Source organism: Mandrillus leucophaeus, unplaced genomic scaffold (genome assembly GCF_000951045.1).
Source record: "Mandrillus leucophaeus isolate KB7577 unplaced genomic scaffold, Mleu.le_1.0 Scaffold174, whole genome shotgun sequence".
In the NCBI taxonomy this organism is placed as follows: domain Eukaryota; kingdom Metazoa; phylum Chordata; class Mammalia; order Primates; family Cercopithecidae; genus Mandrillus; species Mandrillus leucophaeus.
Genome location: NW_012101743.1, coordinates 3,512,324 through 3,534,170, shown reverse-complemented (window position 1 = coordinate 3,534,170; position 21,847 = coordinate 3,512,324). Strand labels below are relative to the sequence as shown.

At 41.2% G+C, this 21,847-nt stretch overlaps 2 protein-coding genes across 7 annotated transcripts in view; one reads left to right on the top strand and one right to left on the bottom strand.

The window, feature by feature from the left end:
- Window positions 1-6,461, top strand: part of NKRF (NFKB repressing factor) — a 24,741-nt gene extending 18,280 nt beyond the window's left edge. For 2 of the 3 annotated variants that reach the window (XM_011977154.1, XM_011977156.1), the window contains 2 exons: window positions 2,300-2,430; window positions 3,490-6,461. In XM_011977154.1, coding sequence (XP_011832544.1) covers window positions 2,300-2,430; window positions 3,490-5,447 — 2,089 coding nt within the window. In that variant the 3' untranslated portion in view covers window positions 5,448-6,461. Of the gene's footprint in view, window positions 1-1,335; window positions 1,371-1,695; window positions 2,431-3,489 lie in introns of those variants that run through there. The other variant, XM_011977157.1, reaches the window with a different exon arrangement.
- A 4,122-nt stretch (window positions 6,462-10,583) lies between these two features.
- UBE2A (ubiquitin-conjugating enzyme E2A) lies at window positions 10,584-20,855 on the bottom strand. Of its 4 annotated transcripts, none has more exons than XM_011977153.1 (6): window positions 20,567-20,855; window positions 20,341-20,414; window positions 19,922-19,947; window positions 13,418-13,507; window positions 12,339-12,427; window positions 10,584-11,875 (listed from the first exon to the last, which is right to left on the bottom strand). In XM_011977153.1, the coding sequence occupies exons 2-6, from the start codon at window positions 20,364-20,366 to the stop codon at window positions 11,747-11,749; spliced, it is 360 nt and encodes a 119-aa protein (XP_011832543.1). In that variant the 5' UTR covers window positions 20,367-20,414; window positions 20,567-20,855; the 3' UTR covers window positions 10,584-11,746. The 4 variants fall into 4 exon arrangements, with proteins under 4 accessions (XP_011832543.1, XP_011832540.1, XP_011832541.1 ...); XM_011977150.1 differs by having other exon boundaries at window positions 20,341-20,421; window positions 20,567-20,849; XM_011977151.1 differs by having other exon boundaries at window positions 20,341-20,391; window positions 20,582-20,778.
- Between the last annotated feature and the right edge of the window lie 992 nt (window positions 20,856-21,847).

The window sequence follows — 21,847 nt, the reverse complement described above, 5'->3', positions numbered from 1 at the left end:
AGTCTTTTGTCAAGTGTGTGGTTTACAACTATTTTCTCCCAGTCTTCAGCTTGACTTTTCATCCTTTTCACAGTCTTTCAAGAGCAAAAATTTTTTTTTTTTTTTTTTTTTTTTTTTTTTTTTTTTTTTTGAGACGGAGTCTCGCTCTGTCACCCAGACCCAGACTGGAGTGCAGTGGCGCGATCTCGGCTCACTGCAACCTCCACCTCCCGGGTTCGAGTGATTCTCCTGCCTCAGTCTTCCAAGTAGCTTGGACTGCAGGTGTGTAGCACCATGCCCAGCTATTTTTTTTTTTCTATTTTTGTAGAGAGAGGGTGTTGCCATGTTGGCCAGGCTGGTCCTGAACTCCTGACCTAAAGTAATCCCCCTGCCTTGGCCTCCCAAAGTGCTGGGATTATGGGAGTGAGCCACCGCACCTAGCCAAAACTTTTTAATTTCAGTGAGGTCCGTTTTATCACCAGTTTCTTTATGGATGGATCATGCTTGCTATCAAGCCTAAGAACTGTTTGCCTAGCTCTAGATCCCACAGATTTTCTCTTGTGTTTTTTTCAATAAAAGTTTCATAGTTTTACATTTAGGTTTATGATGCATTTTGAGTTAGTTTTTTGTAAGGTGTGAGGTTTAGGTTGTAGAGTTTTGTTTTTTTTGTTTGTTTGTTTGTTTTTTGTTTTGCCTATGGATGCCCACTTGTTCCGGTGCCATTTGTTGAGAAGGCTATCCTTCCTCCATTGAATTGCCTTGGCACCTTTGTCAGTAATCAGTTGAGAATATTTGCTTGGGTCTGACTGAGTTCTTCCTCCATTAGCTTTTCACCTAATAGGTTTAGCAGCCATTGATTGATTGATTGGTTGATTTTTTTTTTTTTTTTGAGATGGAGTCTAGCTCTGTCGCCCAGGCTGGAGTGCAGTGGCATGATCTCGGCTCGCTGCAGCCTCTGCCTCCCAGGTTCAAGCAGTTTTCCTGCCTCAGCCTCCTGAGTAGCTGGTATTACAGGTGTCCACCACCATGCCCGGGTAATTTTTGTATTTTTAGTAGAGATGGAGTTTCACTATGTTGGCCAGGCTGTTCTCGAACTCCTGACCTCAAGTGATCCACCTGCTTCGGCCTTCCAAAGTGCTGAGATTACAGGTGTGAGCCACCATACCCGCCTGATGATCGTTTTTTATTTTATTATAGGTTACGAAATGGTAGTAGTCCATCGTTCCTTCATTTATTAGCTGGAATGCTTCTCTAAAAGATATTTTCCTCATCATCTCTTTGGTTGCTCTAAGTACAGTTTATACAGGAAAATGCAGGATAAATGTTTGCTTTCTTCCTTTCATATTTACCTGTTTGCAGAATAATGACATGGTTCCTTCCATCCTTCAAAGGTGACCAATAGCCGGGCGCGGTGGCTCAAGCCTGTAATCCCAGCACTTTGGGAGGCCGAGACGGGCGGATCACGAGGTCAGGAGATCGAGACCATCCTGGCTAACACGGTGAAACCCCGTCTCTACTAAAAAAATACAAAAACTAGCCGGGCGAGGCGGCGGGCGCCTGTAGTCCCAGCTACTTGGGAGGCTGAGGCAGGAGAATGGCGTGAACCCGGGAGGCGGAGCTTGCAGTGAGCTGAGATCCGGCCACTGCACTCCAGCCTGGGCAACAGAGCGAGACTCCGTCTCAAAAAACAAACAAACAAAAAAAAAAAAAACAAAGGTGACCAATAATAGTTTGTAAGTATCATTATGAACTAATGGATTTTCAACATATTTGATGTGTTTCAATCCATTGCCATCATTGTTCTTATCGATATTTTAGTTGGCTCACTTTGCCAGTATGAGTTTATTCAGATTGGCTTCTGAGTCCATTTGACACAACCCCTTTGATCTTTGACAGATTCCTTGGTTTTAGGTGCTAGAAGATTTCTCAGGCTCACCTTAGACATTTCCTGCCACAGACTTAGAATCAGCCACTTCTCTAAGGACCCTGATTCCATTTCAAGAGAAATGGTAGAGACCACAATCAAAACAAATCATGAATTTATACTGATATTTTCAATTCAAATTAAAGATAAGGTTTTTGCTAAAATTTTTTGAGTTTATATTTGTATGTCTTATGCTGAAAAAATCTTGATTGCCTAATTAGTAACATAATTATTCATTTGATGGGTAAATATTTTAGGGCCGATTCTTTGGTTTTATAGCCAAAATACCCTGTTGATAAAGTCTTGTGGGAGCAATTATAAGACTGGCTTATTTTGAAGCTTTTTAAAAAAGACATCCTTACCTGTTTTAACTCTAGATTATATTAACTTAAATAGGTACAGCCCACGCCTGATGGAAAAAATTCTCCAAATGGCTGAAGGTATTGATATTGGGGAGATGCCTTCATATGATCTGGTGCTGTCCAAGCCTTCCAAAGGTCAAAAACGCCACCTCTCAACATGTGATGGTGAGTATACTTGTTTCTGAAAGGTGGGATTTGAAGAAACATGGCTTTCAAAAATGGTATGAGTGTGGTATATGATTTCAAATAACATTGGTAATATTAGTTCTTACGGGTAAAAGAGTTTTAGCTTTTAGTTATATACACTTTTTTGAGTATGCTAAATAGAATTGAAAACTAAGAATATCGAAATCATATTATTATGCAGTCCTTGAAATTTATGCCATGGAACCGCCCTCTAAATAAAATCTTATCCTGTGATCACTTGAGCATCTAAGTCCCTAAATCCTCTTGGATGGGTCCGGGATGGACGAGCTTTCTACTGAGCAGTGTTACAGGGAGGAAGCTCTAGTGTCTAGTATAGCCTCATCAGAGTTCATCTATAGCTTTAAATTTGGCATCTCACATAAATCATTAGTTTCCAGCTGTTGTTTGTTCTAGAAAGAAAATAGAGCAAACACCCTTTTGTGATGAATGGGTCAGAGCTGAGGTTTTGAAGTTGAAAACTTTTGATCATTCTTTTTCTTTGATTTTTAGTCACAACTATGTAAAGCACCATCACAGAGTCACTCACCTCTGATACAAAAGAGAAAGGCTTTGTAACTGCCTCTGCTCATCATCTGCCTTGCATTAGAACCATCTTTCCCATTTTCAATCCTTAAGTGAGCTTTTCAGCATGGGTGGTATGAGATTGTACTGGAACAATCTTCCAGTCCACTTCACCTTCCAGCACAAGTGAAGAGTATACTTCACCTGTGCTTTAGCTCATTTGATGCAAAAGCAGCTACCAGTAATGTGTGGTGGTGACCTGCATACTTGACTCAATGGTATATTTTCTATCAAGGGTCTTCCCGTACATGTGGAAAGACAGGGAACATCCCTCCTTATGCTGGAATCTTACATTGATAATTGAGTCCCTTCACCCAAATGATGTGAAGTTTTTGTGATGGAAGTATCTTGTACCAACAATGCAGCTTGCAAATAATATGGTTGGTACTATTTTCCTGTTTGGTTCTTTTGAAATATTCCCATTTTAATGAATTGTAAATTTCACTCATTCTATAGGTCAAAATCCTCCTAAAAAGCAAGCCGGTTCCAAATTCCATGCGAGACCTCGTTTTGAGCCTGTACATTTTGTAGCTAGTAGTTCAAAAGATGAAAGACAGGAAGATCCTTATGGCCCTCAAACAAAAGAGGTAAATGAACAAACACATTTTGCCAGCATGCCAAGAGACATCTACCAAGATTATACTCAAGACTCGTTCAGTATACAAGATGGGAATTCTCAGTATTGTGATTCATCAGGATTCATTCTCACAAAAGACCAGCCTGTAGCAGCCAACATGTATTTTGACAGTGGGAACCCTGCCCCAAGCAGCACATCACAGCAGGCAAACTCTCAGTCAACTCCTGAGCCTTCACCATCACAGACATTTCCCGAGTCCGTGGTAGCCGAGAAGCAGTATTTTATTGAAAAATTAACAGCGACAATCTGGAAGAACCTTTCTAATCCAGAGATGACTTCTGGATCTGATAAAATTAATTATACATATATGTTAACTCGTTGTATTCAGGCATGTAAGACAAATCCTGAGTATATATATGCTCCTTTAAAGGAAATTCCTCCTGCTGACATCCCCAAAAATAAAAAACTTCTAACTGATGGCTATGCTTGTGAAGTTAGATGCCAAAATATCTACTTAACTACAGGTTATGCTGGCAGCAAGAATGGGTCCAGGGATCGAGCTACAGAACTAGCTGTAAAACTCTTGCAGAAGCGTATTGAAGTTAGAGTTGTCCGGCGGAAATTCAAACATACGTTTGGAGAGGACCTCGTGGTGTGTCAGATTGGCATGTCCTCCTATGAATTTCCTCCAGCTCTGAAACCACCGGAAGACCTGGTGGTACTGGGTAAAGATGCTTCCGGGCAGCCAGTTTTTAATGCTTCCGCCAAACACTGGACCAATTTTGTCATTACAGAAAATGCAAATGATGCAATTGGTATCCTTAACAATTCTGCCTCATTCAACAAGATGTCAATTGAATACAAATATGAGATGATGCCAAATCGCACATGGCGTTGTCGAGTGTTTTTACAAGATCACTGCTTAGCTGAAGGTTATGGAACCAAGAAAACAAGTAAACATGCAGCTGCCGACGAGGCTTTGAAAATTCTTCAAAAAACACAGCCCACTTATCCATCTGTCAAAAGTTCACAATGCCATACAGGCTCTTCACCCAGAGGATCTGGAAAGAAGAAAGATATAAAGGATCTTGTAGTTTATGAGAATTCTTCAAATCCCGTGTGCACGCTGAATGACACAGCTCAGTTTAACCGAATGACAGTTGAGTATGTCTATGAAAGGATGACAGGCCTCCGCTGGAAATGCAAAGTGATTCTAGAGAGTGAAGTAATTGCAGAAGCAGTTGGGGTGAAGAAAACTGTCAAATATGAAGCTGCTGGGGAAGCTGTGAAAACCCTCAAAAAGACCCAGCCGACTGTCATTAACAACTTGAAGAAAGGAGCTGTTGAAGATGTGATTTCAAGAAATGAAATTCAGGGCCGCTCAGCAGAGGAGGCTTACAAACAACAAATCAAAGAAGATAACATTGGAAATCAGCTTCTGAGAAAGATGGGTTGGACTGGTGGTGGTTTAGGTAAATCTGGTGAGGGCATACGGGAGCCTATCTCAGTCAAAGAGCAGCATAAGCGGGAAGGGCTTGGTCTGGATGTAGAGAGGGTGAATAAAATTGCCAAGAGAGATATTGAACAGATCATCAGAAACTATGCCCGCTCCGAGAGCCACACAGATTTGACTTTCTCTAGAGAGCTGACTAATGACGAACGGAAGCAAATACATCAGATTGCCCAGAAGTATGGTCTTAAGAGTAAGTCTCATGGGGTGGGCCATGATAGGTACCTGGTGGTAGGTAGAAAAAGACGGAAGGAAGACCTACTAGATCAGCTCAAACAGGAAGGCCAAGTGGGCCATTACGAGCTTGTTATGCCTCAAGCAAATTGAGATCTTACTAATTTATTTTGTAAATGCCTAATGAGGCAGATTTTTGAATTAAAGAAATGCTACATGTTCCGGTTGCAGAGTATATTCATAAGATGTCTCACCTTGTTCATTTCACATAGTGGTTTATTAGATATTGGAACCTAAAGAATTCTGTCCACTTGTATTAGCTTAATCCAGCAGATGATATTGTGCAGTTACTGTTTGTGTCTTTGATATTGCTGTGTCCCTCAGATTTTAGTAGTTTGACAAGCAAGAACACATATCCAAATGGAATTTTACCCCGAGAAATTCTCATTTTAAAGGGCATAGCACAGCAACCTGCAACAATATGTAAAGTTGATATTGACTACAATGAAAATCCAGTCTTAATTCCAGATTTACTGAAAATGTCAGATCATTTTGTATTAATCTATTTTCATCTTTGTGTGAAGCCAGTTACAGAATGTTTAACAATAAATTGTGCTGTACACGTAAATGTCCTTACCAACTAAATGATGTAAAAGTTTCTTAAAGTAATTTTAGTGTTCATTTATTTATAACTTCTACCATGTGATTTCCAGAATATTGGAAGTGATTTACTGTATCTTGTGATATATGGGTTTTAACAAATTCTAGTCTTCACGCTGAGAGAGCACTACTTGAGAGAGCAGTTGAAAGTTTCAAAAACTTTGGTTCAATCTGAAGAAAGGAAGCTTGAACTGTTTGTTCTTGGTGCCTTGCAGAGAGACTCACAGCAACTCTCCATTATAGCTTTCACACGGTTTGGATGTGCAGCACATCCAAGGCAACCACAGCTGTGGTAGAGCTTGGTAAAAGACTGAAGATACATTGGTGCTTTGATGAAAAGGTCAGTTGGCTGGTCCCTCTCTCAAAAAGCTTATTAAGCCTGAAAAGCCAACTTTGTAACATATTTAAAACTGCTATTTTCGCTTATTTCTGGAATGTAAAAAAAAAAAAAATGTATAAAAAGAATTAGTGTATGCTTCCTGAATAAAAAGGAGCCAGAGTTGATCAGAATGGTGGCGTGCTCATTTCCGGGCAGCAGCCTTGTAGCAGCACTGGGTCTCTGGAGAACGGAAGTGGTGTTTGCACAGAATAGTTCAGCACCCAGAGCACATGTGGATGAATGTCCGGATTTAACAGATAGGAATCAGTCAACTATCACTTTTTTCCTGTGGGCCAACATGCTGGCTTCAACCAAATCTTAGGCCGCTCCCTTTTATGTGATTTTGTTTTTGTATCTCAGGTAAATCAAGTATAACCTCATAAAAGCACAGGGGAATTTACCATTGATCATTAGATACCTCTAATGAAATGATGTTCGGGACAATTAGGTGGTTTACAGTGCTTGAAAACATTTAGCACCATGCTTGACATGTAATTGGCCAACAAGAAATCGTAATTTCCTTTCCCCTGTTTTTTTTGTTTGTTTGTTTGTTTTTGAGATGGAGTTTCACTCTTCTTGCCCAGGCTGGAGTGCAATGGTGCGGTCTCGACTCACTGCAGCCCTCACCTCTTGGATTCAAATGATTCTCCTGTGTCAACCTCCCAAGTAGCTGGGATTACAGGCACCCTCTGCCACGCCTGGCTGATTTTTGTATTTTTAGTAGAGACGGGATTTCACCATGTTGACCAGGCTGGTCTTGAAGTCCTGACCCTCAGGCAATCTACCCACCTCGGCCTCCCAAAGTGCTGGGATTACAGGTTTGAGCCAACGCGCCCGGCCCTGTTTTTTATATTTTACATTAAGGGGCTGCCCACTGTGGTTAAATTAATGCTTAAAAAACATAAAAGGATTAGCCTTTATACCTGGATCTCTGTAACTGGTAATCATCTACAGTAACTAACCAGTGTGATAATGGTTTTCCATTAACGGTCTTTCTACAGTGCATAGCCTTTCTTTTTTTTTTTTTTTTTTTTTGAGACGGAGTCTCGCTCTGTCGCCCAGGCTGGAGTGCAGTGGCCGGATCTCAGCTCACTGCAAGCTCCGCCTCCCGGGTTCACGCCATTCTCCGGCCTCAGCCTCCCGAGTAGCTGGGACTACAGGCGCCCGCCACCTCGCCCGGCTAGTTTTTTGTATTTTTTAGTAGAGACGGGGTTTCACCGTGTTAGCCAGGATGGTCTCGATCTCCTGACCTCGTGATCCGCCCGTCTCGGCCTCCCAAAGTGCTGGGATTACAGGCTTGAGCCACCGCGCCCGGCCAAGTGCATAGCCTTTCTTAATGTAGGTAGGAAGAGAAATGAGGTGTACATTTTATTTTGGCACTTCATATTAACATTGGCAAAAAGAACTAAGCAATATATTTATAGATATTATAGGATTACAATTTTTTTTTTCTTTTTTTTTTTTTGAGACAGGGTCCCACTCCGGTTACCCAGTCTGGAGTGCAGTGGCGCAATCTCAGCTCACTGCAACTTCCGCCTCCCGAGTAGCTGGGACTACAGGTGCACACCACCTGGCCTGGCTAATTTTTTGTATTTTTAGTGGAAATGGGATTCTGGTCTCAAGCTCCTGGAGTTACACAGCCCACCCTCTTCAGCCTCCCAAAGTGCTAGGATTACAGGCATGAGCCACTACACCTGGACTACAATTTTGTTTTGTTTTGCATTTACAAGGTTCATACCAGCCTTCAGAAGCTATGTTGAATTTGTGAGTTAGAAAAAACCTGCCTTCAATTCTCTGAGTAAGAGTGGCTTTGGGATTAAGGGATATGAAAAGTGGACTGATTACTCTCTTTAGATTTCTTTCTTCTTCCCCAAATGATTTTGAGGCGGGGAAAGGTAGGGGAATGTTAAATGTGAATCTGGTTTGTCTAGGTGAGTCCAACAGAACAGAATATTAAGGTAATTACAGTTAGGAAGGCTCCCAAATAATTGCGCCAAGTAGATACAAATTTGGTTACTGGATTTGAGGGGCCAGATTGCCTAACTTCTTAGGATCTGTGATACTGATACAGAATTAGAGCAAAATCACCTAAAACTTGCTTGAGGATAAAATAATGTTGAGAATGGCGTTGGCATGAATGAGCTGCTGACAAGCTTGCTGTTGTTCCATTTTGTCCCCTTTCAGTTGGTTACTGTATTTTCCCTTTCTTTGAAATGTAGTCATTCTTAACCCAGAAACCTTCTATAAAATCTGCACAGGTACATGAGCAATTTCAAATTTTATTTGGATTACTTGTTTTTTATACTGAAGAACTAACTGTGCTTTCCATTTTATATCTAGCTTTTAGTGTCACAGATGTACTTTTTGGATTTTTTTCCTCCCCTTTGATTGCAAAATGAATGGAAATATCATGCCTTTTGTTGGGATTCTTTTTTAGTAGTATACAATGCATTCTCTTTGCTATGAGTAACCCCTGAGCTGGAGATGGGTCCTAAATAAAGGATTCTAATTGCAGCTTTGGTTCTTCATCATACCTCCTTCCCCACATCAGCACATGCAGAATTGAAAAGTTCAAACCTGACTGCCATTTGAAAAAGGGACCGTGCAAATTTGTTTTCATTAACTTTGTTATCAATACATGTAGCCTGTGGTGTTTAAAGGGAGAAAGAGGCAATTAGCATAAAATGTTCAAATGAATGGTTTGTGGTGCCTTTGACCATGCATATGTTGTTTTTGGGAGGTCAGCTTGTTGGCTCTGTTGTAAGGTTTTAAACGGATTATCCTATGAAAGAGATTGGGTATTGTGTTTCTCAGGAGGTGTACAAAAGAAAAAAGTTATTAAACCTGACCATTCTGAGTCTCGCCTTACATTTTTTCAGGTATGATTAACAGTGTCAATATTTAAAGCACTCAGCCACATAGCAGGATGAAAAAGTTAATGCAAAACTAATCCACCAAATAGAAAAATTTAATGTGGTTCTACTTTGAAGCAGAAATGGACTTGAGGGAAAATATTAAGCAAATTGAAGGACATTGCTCCTAGGTGAAACAATCCAAGTAATGTGGTAATTAGTGCAGATTGTACTTCTCCATACTGAGGCTTCAAGTACCATGTCTTAAAAGATGAATGGGATACATGCATCGTAAGGACTTAACTTCATTTAGCCCCATCCACCCAACCAAACAAGTACGAAGAGGTGGTAGTTTTTACAAAGTCATTGTCCTTGCCTCTTTAAAATGAGCTGGGCTGCTCCTCAGAAGAAAGCAGAGTTTTGTTTAATCAAAGTGATTGAGGATATCTGTACTCCCAAACTTTACATAGGATTTAAAATACCATCTAGACTGGGCGCGGTGGCTCACACTTGTAATCCCAGCACTTTGGGAGGCCGAGGCAGGTGGATCATGAGGTCAGGAGTTCAAGACCAGCCTGGCCAACACAGTGAAACCCCGTCTCTACTAAAAATACAAAAATTAGCTGGGTGTGGTGGCGGGCACCTGTAATCCCAGCTACTCGGGAGGCTGAGGCAGGAGAATCACTTGAACCCCGGAGGCAGAGGTGGCAGTGAGCCAAAATTGCACCACTGCACTCCAGTCTGGGCGACAGAGCTAGATTCCGTCTCAAAAAAAAAAAAAAAAAATCTAGTAGTTTGGTACTGTTTGTTTTTGAGCTAGGGCTTTTAAAGAGGTGGAACGTCAGGATCAACAAGTTAGATCTTGGTCTCTGAGGGTGCGTCTCGTTCTGTCACCAGGCTGGAGTGCAGTAGCACAATCTTGCCTCACTGCAACCTCCGCCTCCCGGGTTCAAGCGATTCTCCTGCCCTCAGCCTCCCAAGCAGCTGGGACTACAGGGGCGTGCCACCACACCTGGCTAATTTTTTTGTATTTTTAGTAGAGACAGGGTTTCACCGTGTTAGCCAGGATGGTCTCGATCTTCTGACCTCGTGATCTGCCCGCCTCGGCCTCCCAAAGTGTTGGGATTACCGGCATGAACCACTGCGCCCAGCTCTATATTGTTAATGTTTAAAAAGCATTACCACTTATGACTGGAAAGAAAAAAAAGGTTCTCTCCAGAAGTATCTGTCTTTTCTTTTCCATTCCCAGAATGAGTATTTTTGCTTTTACCTTAATGTTTGAGGGGGGAAATGAGTAGATATGAGATCCCAATAAGAAACCAATACAAAAAGTTTATACTGAGCTAAAAAAACCAAACCAAAACAAACCAGAAAAAAACAACAATGATACCTTGACTATGAAATTTTAAGGTTATTTTTATTTACAACTTTGAAAAATGTACATTTTTTTTACATGGGTTACTTGTGCAAAGTTAGATTTGGAAGTGATAAATGCATAAAAGGTGACAATAGAACATTAGACAAAACATTTACAAGCCTTGTCCCATACTGCTACTTAAAGGTACTATATATCTAAAAGTATAAATATCGAAAAACAGATTGCAGACGTTGGCTTTAAAGTTCTCAGATGCTGAAAGGGAAGAAATTAAAGCATGCAGCAATAACTCAGGATTTGAGTGGAAAACAGTTGGCCACAGATATGCTGTGTTCCCTTCCTTGAATTCATTAAAACTCTAAAATAAAGATGAACAATTGAGTTTATTCATCTAGGGCAGCACTGATCCTTTAAAAAGATTAAAGGATCTCCAACTTTCCCTAGCTCAAAAACTCATGCATATTTCCATTCCTCTGCTCCCACACCTCTTTTAAAAAGCAAAAACCCAGAAGACCAATATTCTGAAACTTAGCATGAGTGTGCCCTGTCAGTAGCTTGCAAAGAGAGGATGTGTCAGTTACTACAATTGCTGTACTCCTTTAGCTGAGTCCTTCAACATTCTCCTTGCCAGTAAATACTATCTTGTAATTCATATGACTGAGATCTTAGTATCACAGGATTTTTAGCTCCCATTCCTCCTTCAAAATTGTTTACATGGATTTGTTTCTATTCTCTGTAGGCCATATTCCAAACACATTCACTTCTAAATCCAACACAAGTGAAGGACCAGCCAGGATGAAACACTCAGCAATCATTTCATTAAAAATAACATCCTGGTCATCAAGCTAAGCATAAGCACCTCTTGTATAACAATTCATCTTAAAAGCTTAAAGTACAGTAATAAAAATAACTGCTTGAAAACTGGAAATGAAATACAACAGAAAAACTGAAGCATTAGTAATTTTTGCAAGTAACCCAGGTACAGTACATTTGATTTCATAGAGGGTGTTTTCTGATGTTTAAGGAGAGGGTAGAAGGGGTAGGAAAACTTGGCAAGGAAGATGGAAACAGCACAACAGCTATTTTGCTTTTAATAAAGTAAATGTAATGACAGGAGTAGGGAGTGACAAACACATCAATATATATTTTTCTTATGGCCAGCTTCTTCTTTAAACTGTACCCGGGGTCAACAATCACGCCAGCTTTGTTCTACTATTGCAGAAACACGCTTTTCATATTCCCGTTTGTTCTCCTGGTACAGCTGAGCAGCCTGGCTGTTTGCTGGACTATTGGGATTGGGTTCATCCAATAGAGACTAAAGAGACAATTTTTAAAATGTCAGTTACTTAATGCAAAACAGCTATTTTATAAGGTAGTGACACTCAATTGAATTGTCCTAAGTACAGCTACATTTCTTGTCTTTAGCACGCAAACCCAGAGTTACATGAATCTGCTAGTAGCTAGGAAAACACATGTGGCTTGGGTCTTTTTTTTTTTTTTTAAAAAGAGAGATGGGGTCTCACTATGTTGCCCAGGCTGGTCTCAAACTCCTGAGCTCAAGCAATCCTCCCACCTTGGCCTGCCTAAGTGCTGAGGTTACAGGTGTGAGCGACTGCACCCAGCTGACTTGGGTCTTAATGGTCTACTTTTCATCTATAAAACAAACAAGCTTTGACCAAAAATAAAAAGGTCTATTACATTATGACTTTCAAAAACAATTCAATTGCTAATATAAACATATTAAAAGTTATAGTTCGTCACATTAGGGAAAAATTCACCTGTATGGATGTTAGAATGGAAGACACATCATAGGTTGGACTCCAACGGTTCTGAAGTATGTCCAGACATATACTACCATCTGCATAGACTAAGAACAAAGAAGTAGGTACATTAAACATAACAAGACCACTAAGGTTTTAACATTATAGACAAAACAAAAATAGTCAAGAATACTTTGCTTTTGAAGTTTTAAAAAGATTCCTAGGTTGCTTCCCAGTTAACTGCCTAAAAAGATGAGTCATAACCACCACTAGTGAAATAATCAGGATGATCAGAGAATGTCAGATGTGATCAGCATAAAACTGGAAGATACTTAGTGTTCATCCTTTGGAAAAGACTGCCCTATTATCCAGGAAATCAAACATTTTTGAACAGGGTCCCTAGCTATCCCCAGACATGTGGGAAATTCATTCCACCAAATTTGTAGGCTGTATCGCCTATCTGAAATAACAAAAGATCGCTCAGAGTTCACAAGATTTCATTTTGACAAAAAGATAAAAATATCTGATACCCTGAAAAATACTTCATTAACCTAAATAAAAGGCAAGCTGTTCTAGGCTTACTACTATTTTAAAAAGCGCAAAGCGGTAAGTTAGAATCACCTGTGGTGCTTTTCTGACATACCGTATGCCTGGCCCTCAACAACAGAATCCTATTCAGTAGGTTTGGAGTGAGGCGAAGGCATCTGCATTTTTAAAATGTTCCACAGTAATTCTGATATGCATCCAATGAAAAGTACTTTTCTAAATGCTAATGAAAATAATTACAACACAAGACTATCCCAATCTGGCCTAGCATTAAAAGGAAACCTCAAGAACATCCTTCGTTTTGTTTAATAAGTAAATGACAAAGATCATCAAAATCAGGAGGCTCCCAGACTCCAAGCAAAGGGAAAATAACTCCACTGCTTCAGTTCTAGGACAAGACAGCCACAGAAAACCAAGAACAAGTTCAGCTTTCAGGAAGCAGCAAGCTGCCTAAACAAATACTCAGGCACCACAAAATACACAGGAAATGTGGAATACTCCATAATAAACACTATAGTAGTTTAAAACACTGTACTAAAAGTGATACTTGCCATTTGGATGGAACATCTTAGAGACAAATCTAACTGTAGGTGGTTTATTTGGATATTCTTCAGTGAATTCTATTGTAAGTTTAAATGTTCCTGTAGTTAGAAAAGAAAGATTTAAGAAAATGTATTTATCACTTTGTTCAGTTGTACTTTGTTTTTAATGCTATGTGGGTTTTTCCAAGTATTAAATAATGCAAAGATACAGGGTAGAGAGGAGAGGCCAGGTAAGAAATACATCTCTAGGAATTGCTCTAAGAACTACTCAAATGTGATTTTTTGTTTTGCCATTATTTTCCCCCAAACTTGAAGACAGCCATCATAAACACAAAATTACTGCATACAAGAAAACTTTAGCCACTGTACATTTTGAAAACATCCTTAAAATAAGAAACTGGGCCCAAAATTTGGCCTTCCTCCTTTAGAAGACCAAAAGACCTCAAAGGCCTATTTTAGTCAGCTGCCATCTTAAAGTATCCAGTGATTTTTAAACAGACTGGAAAGAATGAAGGCACAAAGGTTCAAAAACCAATGCCAGAATACAAATCCATAATCAAGCTATTTTTAAAATAGAAGAGAGTAAGTATAAAAGTGTTCACTCTGGTTCCTTTTCATGTCATAGTGATCCTATAATGAAAACTTAATTGAATTTAAGCCAGGAAAAACTTCATAGTCCTTCTCAGAAACCCTTAAGTATGGCTCATAAGGTACTTCACTATAAAATCAACTCAATTATTCACACATATGGAAGGAATTAATGGCAGAAATAATTTTAAAATCATATTTTGTTTAGATTGCATTCACGTTTCCAGCAAATTTATTTTTCTAATGTTTGTTTACGCTACTATTGAAATGAAATTATTTTTCTTAAATATATGTCAACCTAAGGTAGCAGGAGGCCCTAAAGCATAGTAGGTTATAAACTTACTTACAAGGCATGGACAAACTGGATCTCATTCAAGAATTTTAAGATGTGATCTGAGGAGATTATGTCCTTTAAAATATTATTTTCAATTGTTTGTTGAATAAATTCAAGAAAACAATTGAGCAATGTTTTTTCCTGACTGAAATCTGTTCAAGTAAACTTAAAAGGATCAGTTACTATATGGTATAAGGTGATGCATGTTCCACTGTATTACTCTGGTCCATGTAACAAATTATTCTAAAACAACAGACCACACTTCGGTGTATTTCTTACTGGTTCCTTCAGAGTTAGCAATTTATTTCCTTTTTGTTCTCATCAAAAGGTTTATCACTGCTTAAGAAAAAGAGAGAAGACTATAATCATTCTAGGACTAGATCCGTGACAAAGCAATATCAAAAAGTTTGTTTTTAGCAAGCTCATTGGAAACGATTTGCTAACAAAGCTGCCCTTAGTATGAACAAGTATCTCAAAGCTTCATAATAATATAAAATGCAACATATAGAGACATTGTATTCCTCAAACTATTGTTACTCCCTATTTTCTTTTCAAAGCCAGACCTGAAGATACTATGTATTATAACTAAGGAAAGAAAGTAAAATCTTTTTTTTTTTTTTTTTTTTTTTGAGACGGAGTCTCGCTCTGTCGCCCAGGCTGGAGTGCAGTGGCCGGATCTCAGCTCACTGCAAGCTCCGCCTCCCGGGTTCACGCCATTCTCCTGCCTCAGCCTCCCGAGTAGCTGGGACTACAGGCGCCCGCCACCTCGCCCGGCTAGTTTTTTGTATTTTTTAGTAGAGACGGGGTTTCACCGTGTTAGCCAGGATGGTCTCGATCTCCTGACCTCGTGATCCGCCCGTCTCGGCCTCCCAAAGTGCTGGGATTACAGGCTTGAGCCACCGCGCCCGGCCAGAAAGTAAAATCTTATGGAATGGACAAACATATGCCCTTTAGAAGTATGGAAGTATGTCCATCAGAATATACTTCACCTTTATCACCACCTGGTCATAAATCTTCCTCTTTCTGAGGAAGAAAGCACAGTTCTTCCTTTTCAGTATTTATTGACATTATAATATGCAAGAAAAAGCGGGAACATGTTAGAGTTCCAAACTTTGAGTTTCCTTATGTATTATGATCTCAAGTGTAAACACACTTGGATCGATGTTGCAATCTGACCAAATTATGAGTAAGAGACGCTGCTCTAAAACTGGGAAGATGTAATAGCACATGGACATCCCAGCTACTTTAAAACCATCACTAAATATGATATCTAAAGGTAGTAAAGCAAGACACAGGGAAGCCATAAGCAAAAACAGTACAACATACTGGCTAAGAGCGTGAGCTCTGCAGTCAGACAGGTCTGGGCCCAAGTCCTTGCTTTGGTACTTACTAGCTGTGAGACTTCGGGGAAGGTGTGCTCCTTGACTAAACCTTAAGTTCCTCATTTGTAAAATGAGATTAATAATAGTACCCACCACACAGCATTGTTGTGAGGTTTAAATGAGAGAAATATGCATAGTGCCACAAAGTTAAGTGCTCCAAAACCATGAGCAACTATTTTTGCTATAATAATTCTAAAGTTTCACATCTCTAGACTCAGCTGAAGGAGGCAAAACCCAAAAATCAGAACTTAACTATCAGTAAGAAATATACAATTAAGGCATTCAGATATCAAACAGTACTTTTAGGTCTACATCAAACACTCACAGTGCAAAGCAAGTTGAGTACCTATGTTGGTGGCTCACAAGTTCCTTGACTTGAGCTTTCTGCATACACTTGCCCAGAAGTTCAACTAGGTGATTACCTAGCTACCAAAGAAGTTAATCACAAGTCTTTTAAAACAGTTCACTTAATATCTTGAGAAGTGAAGCAACCTATTTATGTCTACTTGAATATAAATTAAGACTTAACCCAAATCTTATTCAAGGTACACATTAAAAAGAGGGTGAAAACTTCACTGCACTTTTAGTCACATTAATCAGAGCCTGTTTAGTATAACCTTCAATGTAATTTCTAAGCTCTAAACAAATGTTAAGGGAATTTAAAATCCCAGAATTAGTATTATGCAGTCTGAGACTAGAGCTTACTCTCTGAATATTTAGAAGGCTAGGCTTTAAAATAACTGAAAATGTAAGCCTCACCATGGTTGTACATAACGTATACTAATTTTGTTCATCTTCCCGAGGCTAAAACATCATAAGGAAAGTATCAATTAATCCATCTATACAGGGAGACCACCAAAATTATATAAACGTGTTAAGTTTATATAATTTTGGTGTATGGCAATAAGGAGTGATAAGGTTGAACTAGAGGGAGTATATGTTCTGCCTAAAGACATTGACAAAGTCAAGTTTTGGAAAATACTGTGTTGGCCAAAGAAAACACACCTGCAGGTGTTTTCTGCTATTTGGCCACCAGTTTGTGACCCCTGAGAAGAAAGCAAAATACATGTAACTTCAAAATTATTTTTGATGACTGAAAATCCATTTTTCAAGTAATATCCAAAACTCTTCATCATAGGATTTATTTATCTTTAAAATACTCTTAGTGGACTTCAGAGATTCATTTTGAAAACGATTTTATGACTCAGAAATATTTCCAAAAATTAAAAAAAATAAAAAAGATGTATACCCCAATTCTAAAGAACACATCTATTATGAAAAGCAAATACCAGTACCTTACCATGTCTATTAACAATTTTTAGATTATGTGATGAAGATTATATTCCATAACCTTTGTATTTAGCATGTATACCAAGATATTCTGATGAGGAAGCATTTCTCCCCAATGTTTTGGTAGTGTAAGCTCTTAAGAATATATTCCTCTTATTGTGTGAAGTTAAACCAAAATACCCTTAAGTGTTGCTTTTCTTAAGATTTCATCACTCTAACTAGGACCTGACTGTTCCAGAAACTTCCATAACGAACAGTTTACAACGAAGAAGCAAAAGTAGTTTTGGGGTTCTTAATTAACATAATACATTGGAAACAGCAAAATCAACTATGCCACTTATCCCTAATCAGTCTTTTCTCTAACTGTAAAGTCCCCAACTGTAAATAAAGGGCATTCAAAAAATGGTTAAGGCCGGACACAGCAGCTCATGCTCGTAATCCTAGCACTTTGCGAGGCCAAGGTGGGCGGATCACCTTAGGTCAGGAGTTCGAGACCAGCCTGGTCAACATAGTGAAACCTCCCTCTACTAAAAATACAAAAATTAGCTGGGCGTGCTGGCGGGTGCCTGTAATCCCAGCTACTCGGGAGGCTGAGGCAGGAGAATTGCTTGAACCTGGAAGGCAGAGGTTGCAGTGAGCTGAGCTCATGCCATTGCACTCCAGCCTGGGTGACAAGAGCAAAACTCCATCTCAAAACCACAGTGTTCCAGATACCTGAGGAAGCATCCATGGGTAGCAGACTGTTCAACAGAACAAATCAGCCTGAGTAATTCCTTTCAGTAATGCTAGGATGGAGATACACATCATCAAAAATAGTACCAGTAATGTCAAAGGTGACAGTCCTGGTAGATAATGGACTCCGTAAGTACCTTTTCAATTCATACCACTTAAGAGAAGCACCCTTGAAATATTTAGGTAGCCGATCCCCAGCAAAGCGATGTACTATTAATAAAGCTGTGCCCAGCATAAAACAGAGTAAAACGAGGAAAAAAGAAGCCAGTGAAAACAAAGCCTACTAGAGCTAAAGCAAATACACAGTTAATCTGTACATTTAAATCTCAGGTATAAAGAACTAGTGCTGGCTGGGTACGGTGGCTCAAGCCTGTAGTCCCAGCACTTTGGGAGGCCAAGGCGGGTGGATCCCAAGGTCAGGAGTTTGAGACCAGCCTGGCCAACATGGTGAAACCCTGTCTCTACTAAAGATACAAAAAATTAGCCGGGCGTGGTGTCGTGCACCTGTAATCCCAGCTATTCAGGAGGCTGAAGCAGGAGAATCACTTGAACCCAGGAGGCGGAGGTTGCAGTGAGCTGAGATCGCGCCATCGCACTCCAGTCTGGGTGACAGGGCGCGACTCCATCTCAAAAATAAATAAATAAATAAGTAAATAAATAAATAAATAACTAGTGCCAATCTGGTAGAGGAAAATTTAAGTCTAGCTATAGTTTCTTGCTACAAATCAGTTCAAATGATTAACTGCACCAAAGTAGTATGCCCTTACAATCACTGTCTCCTGCTGTCATTTCTTTTCATTGCAGCCCTGAAGAGCAATGATATTTACCCAAGGGGTAAAGGTAGAGAGGAAGCTAAAAATATTCAGGTGACTGTCCACAGTTTCCTGGGGAAATCTAACTACTTGAGATGAATTATAGACTTAGTTGATATTGACTTACCTCACAACATTTTGCGGACTGGTAGCATCAAAAAGCAATCCGGCTCAGCAACATAAGTATGTATTAAGTAGTTTGCAGAAATGTTTTTGTTCCCACCTTCAAACTGAAGTGTGTGTGTGTGTATAAATGCTATGTGACCGAATGAAGATAAATCATTGAGGAAAAAAAATAACAGAAACATCCTTTTCCTTTTTTTAAAAACCTCAAATATTAAAGAATTTCATAAGTTCAAATACTTTAATCATCCTTTAAATGTATTAAACTTTCAAAAAACAACAACACACACACACCACACACACAACTGAGTGCAGAACTATCAATGTCATTTTTCTGGTTGTGATAGGGTCTAGTCATTCAAGATGTTACCAAACGGGAGGGTTTGGGGAGAGGACTGGGTTAAGGGTATAAAGGGTGTCTCTCTTAATTTCTTGCAACTGCATATGAATCTATAATTATCTAAAATCATAAAGTTTTTAAAAAGCAATTTACATTACACATGTGTTTTTAAAAGTTAAACCTAAATCACTTAAAAATTATGTACCTACTGGTACATGTAGTACTTTCAAGTAGGCGGGACACTGATCAAAAGGGTACAGTGAGGCTAACTTCAATTGTGAAGCTGCTTTGAAATTACTGATCATAACGTCTTGATGAAAGCACACACTGTAAATTCACTTAAAAATAAGAAACAATACTGTACTCAAATGAGGCATTTAAGACCATCTTAGAGAAGTGAGGCTGACAGGCATTCAATGTCAGATTGTAGAAACCAGACAGTTGAATGGAAGGGACGCTTGCATCCACTCAACATCCAACACACATTTACCAAGCACCTGCTGACCACAATTCCTGCCCTTGGGGTAGAATTCTGAACCAGATGGTCTCTGGGGTCTCTGCTGACTATCAGCAACTGGTTGGGTTTATACTAATTCAGTGATGGAGGGCTGAATTTAGCAGAATCACAGCCCAAGCCTCAAAAATCCTTAATACCAGTGCTATGATTGCTCCTTTTAAAAAGTGACTGCCTTCCCCAGATTTTTTTTTAAGAAAGCAAGAAGAAAGGTGCAGTTCTAGTCAAGCATACAATATCCAGAACGACCAGCTACACACTGCATTCCATTCAAGCCTTTAGCAGACAGAGACTAGGCAGAGCCAGGTTCCTAAGCAGGAGACACTTCCAGGATGAGTGGGAACCCATTCCCCAGATGATCAGGCTCCTGAAAAGTGGGTAAAGAAACTCTCTCTTACCATCCTCAAACGGGGTCCCTTCAGGCCTGCAACACAGAGAAAAATGGTCAGTTCCCACTTAAGGGGCCCCCTTCTCCCTGCTTCATCTGAGATGGCTATCCCGAGCTCTGCCACCTCCCGCACCGCTGCCGGAGTCGGAAGCCACTACAAATAGATGTCCCGGGCTCAGAGACACAGGGCAGGCCGCCGCGCCTAACCGCCACCACTCCCCGCCCCGCCCCCCTAGAACCCCAAGCGGTTCCCCCTGGCAGCGGGAACTGAGCTAATCGAGGCACAGGCTCCGGGGAGGCGCCTAGGCCCAGCCAGACCCAAACATTTTCCCCTACCCCCTCGGCCTCCACGGGGGGCCCGCCTTGGAGCGCAGACCGAGAGGGCTCGCGTACCCCGTTCTCTCGCCACCGCCACGAACGCAGACTCACCCGAAAATGACCGCGTTCCACACCATTATGTTGTTCTCGGACGGAGCCCCGCTGACTCCGGCTGGAGGATCCTCCTGCAACCTTCGGGAAGACAGACAGGGGTCCCCCTAGGCCGGCACTGGCGCCCGCTCCCGGCCGCTCCCCAGCCCTCCCCGCCCGGCGCGCCTCGGGACCCGCCCTGTGCCCCGGCTCGCAACCCCCGGCCTCGGCCGTCCCCTCAGTTTACCTCTTGAAGTCCCGCATGAGGCGCCGCCGAGCCGGAGTGGACATGTCGCGAGCGGGGTCAGGGGTGGGGCATACACTGGGGTCTCGGGTTCCCGCGGCGGGCGACGAGGCCGAGGACGCTGGAGAAGCCGGAGAAGGGGAGGCGGAAGCACCCAGAGGCACCGCGCTGCCTCTCCGAAGTCGAGGGTCGGTCTGGCGCCGGCTAAGCACCACCCCAGTGTAGACGGGGGCTGAACCAACCTGAGAGAAGAGAGAGGGGGGTGGAACGTCGAGCGCCGGACAGGCCGTACCAAGACGGGGCGGGGGGTGCGCGAGGAAAGTTGCTTATGTCATTAAAGCCCCGCAGGAGGCCGGGGGCGGGGCCGCGAGCTCAGAGGCGTGGGGTACGCTGGAGCCCGGGGCGCTGGAGGACCTCGTGGTGGAACGGGGTCCATCCCCACCTGCTAATTCTAAGGCAAACCCTGGGAAGTTTTCGGCTTTTTTTCTTTTTCTCTTTTTTCTTCCTTTTTTTCTTTTTCTCTTCTTTTTTGTTTTGTGACCAGATCATTCATGAGAGCGCGCACTATGCCCGGGGAGGAGGGGGGAGAAGTTTGGAAGTCCCAAACTAGAGGACGAAGGAGTGGGCGGAGGTAAAACCGGTTCTCAAAAAGCGGCAACTCTAGGGTGCCCAATCCCTGCGGACACCGGAGATTGGGGTCGGAGGGGTGCGGAGCAGAGTGATTGGTTAAAATCACGAAAAATCAAAAGAATAAATCGGCCTTGACTATGACCGGCGGGCGGGGCGGGGCTGTGGGATAGAATGCAGGATTGGGCGCTCAACGTTTAGGCCAACGATCACCCCAGGGCAGAATGAAATGGTGTTGTATGTCCTGTGGGAGGGAATGGGAGCTTAAGGCAGGCAGAGTAGGGTTTTGTTTTGTTTTGTTTTGCTTTGGGCACTCACAATTTGGCTCTGGAACCACATTTCCCCTTGGTAGTTCAACAAGCCAAGCGACTATTATATGTTCAGAAGAGTCCACAGTATGAGACTATCCGACTGCAGGGAGTTGCAAGGACAGTGGGTCTGAAGTAAAAGGAACGTGGAAAAGCTGCAGGTTGCAGGAAGAGTCACAGTCCGTGGACCTGCAAAAGCAGTAACAGTTTTAAAGGATAATTTTTAAAGGTCAACCCAAAATAACTTAGAAGATAGGCATAATACACATTTAAAAATTATTGAAAATAGGAGAAAGGTAGGTTTGGGTTAAGTCATCAAGAGTTTTGAATGCCAAGCTAATGGATTCCT

Bases quoted from the DNA above. Each gene is read 5' to 3' on its own strand.
- UBE2A (XM_011977150.1), bottom strand. From the start codon at position 20,610: ATGTCCACTCCGGCTCGGCGGCGCCTCATGCGGGACTTCAAGAG. The intron at 12,428-13,417 runs GCAAGTATCACT...CTTTGTTCTTAG, and splicing joins TAAGATGTTCCATCCAAATG to TCTATGCAGATGGTAGTATA. The intron at 11,876-12,338 runs GTGAATTTTTCC...TTGTCTCTTTAG, and splicing joins CCATTCTAACATCCATACAG to TCTCTATTGGATGAACCCAA.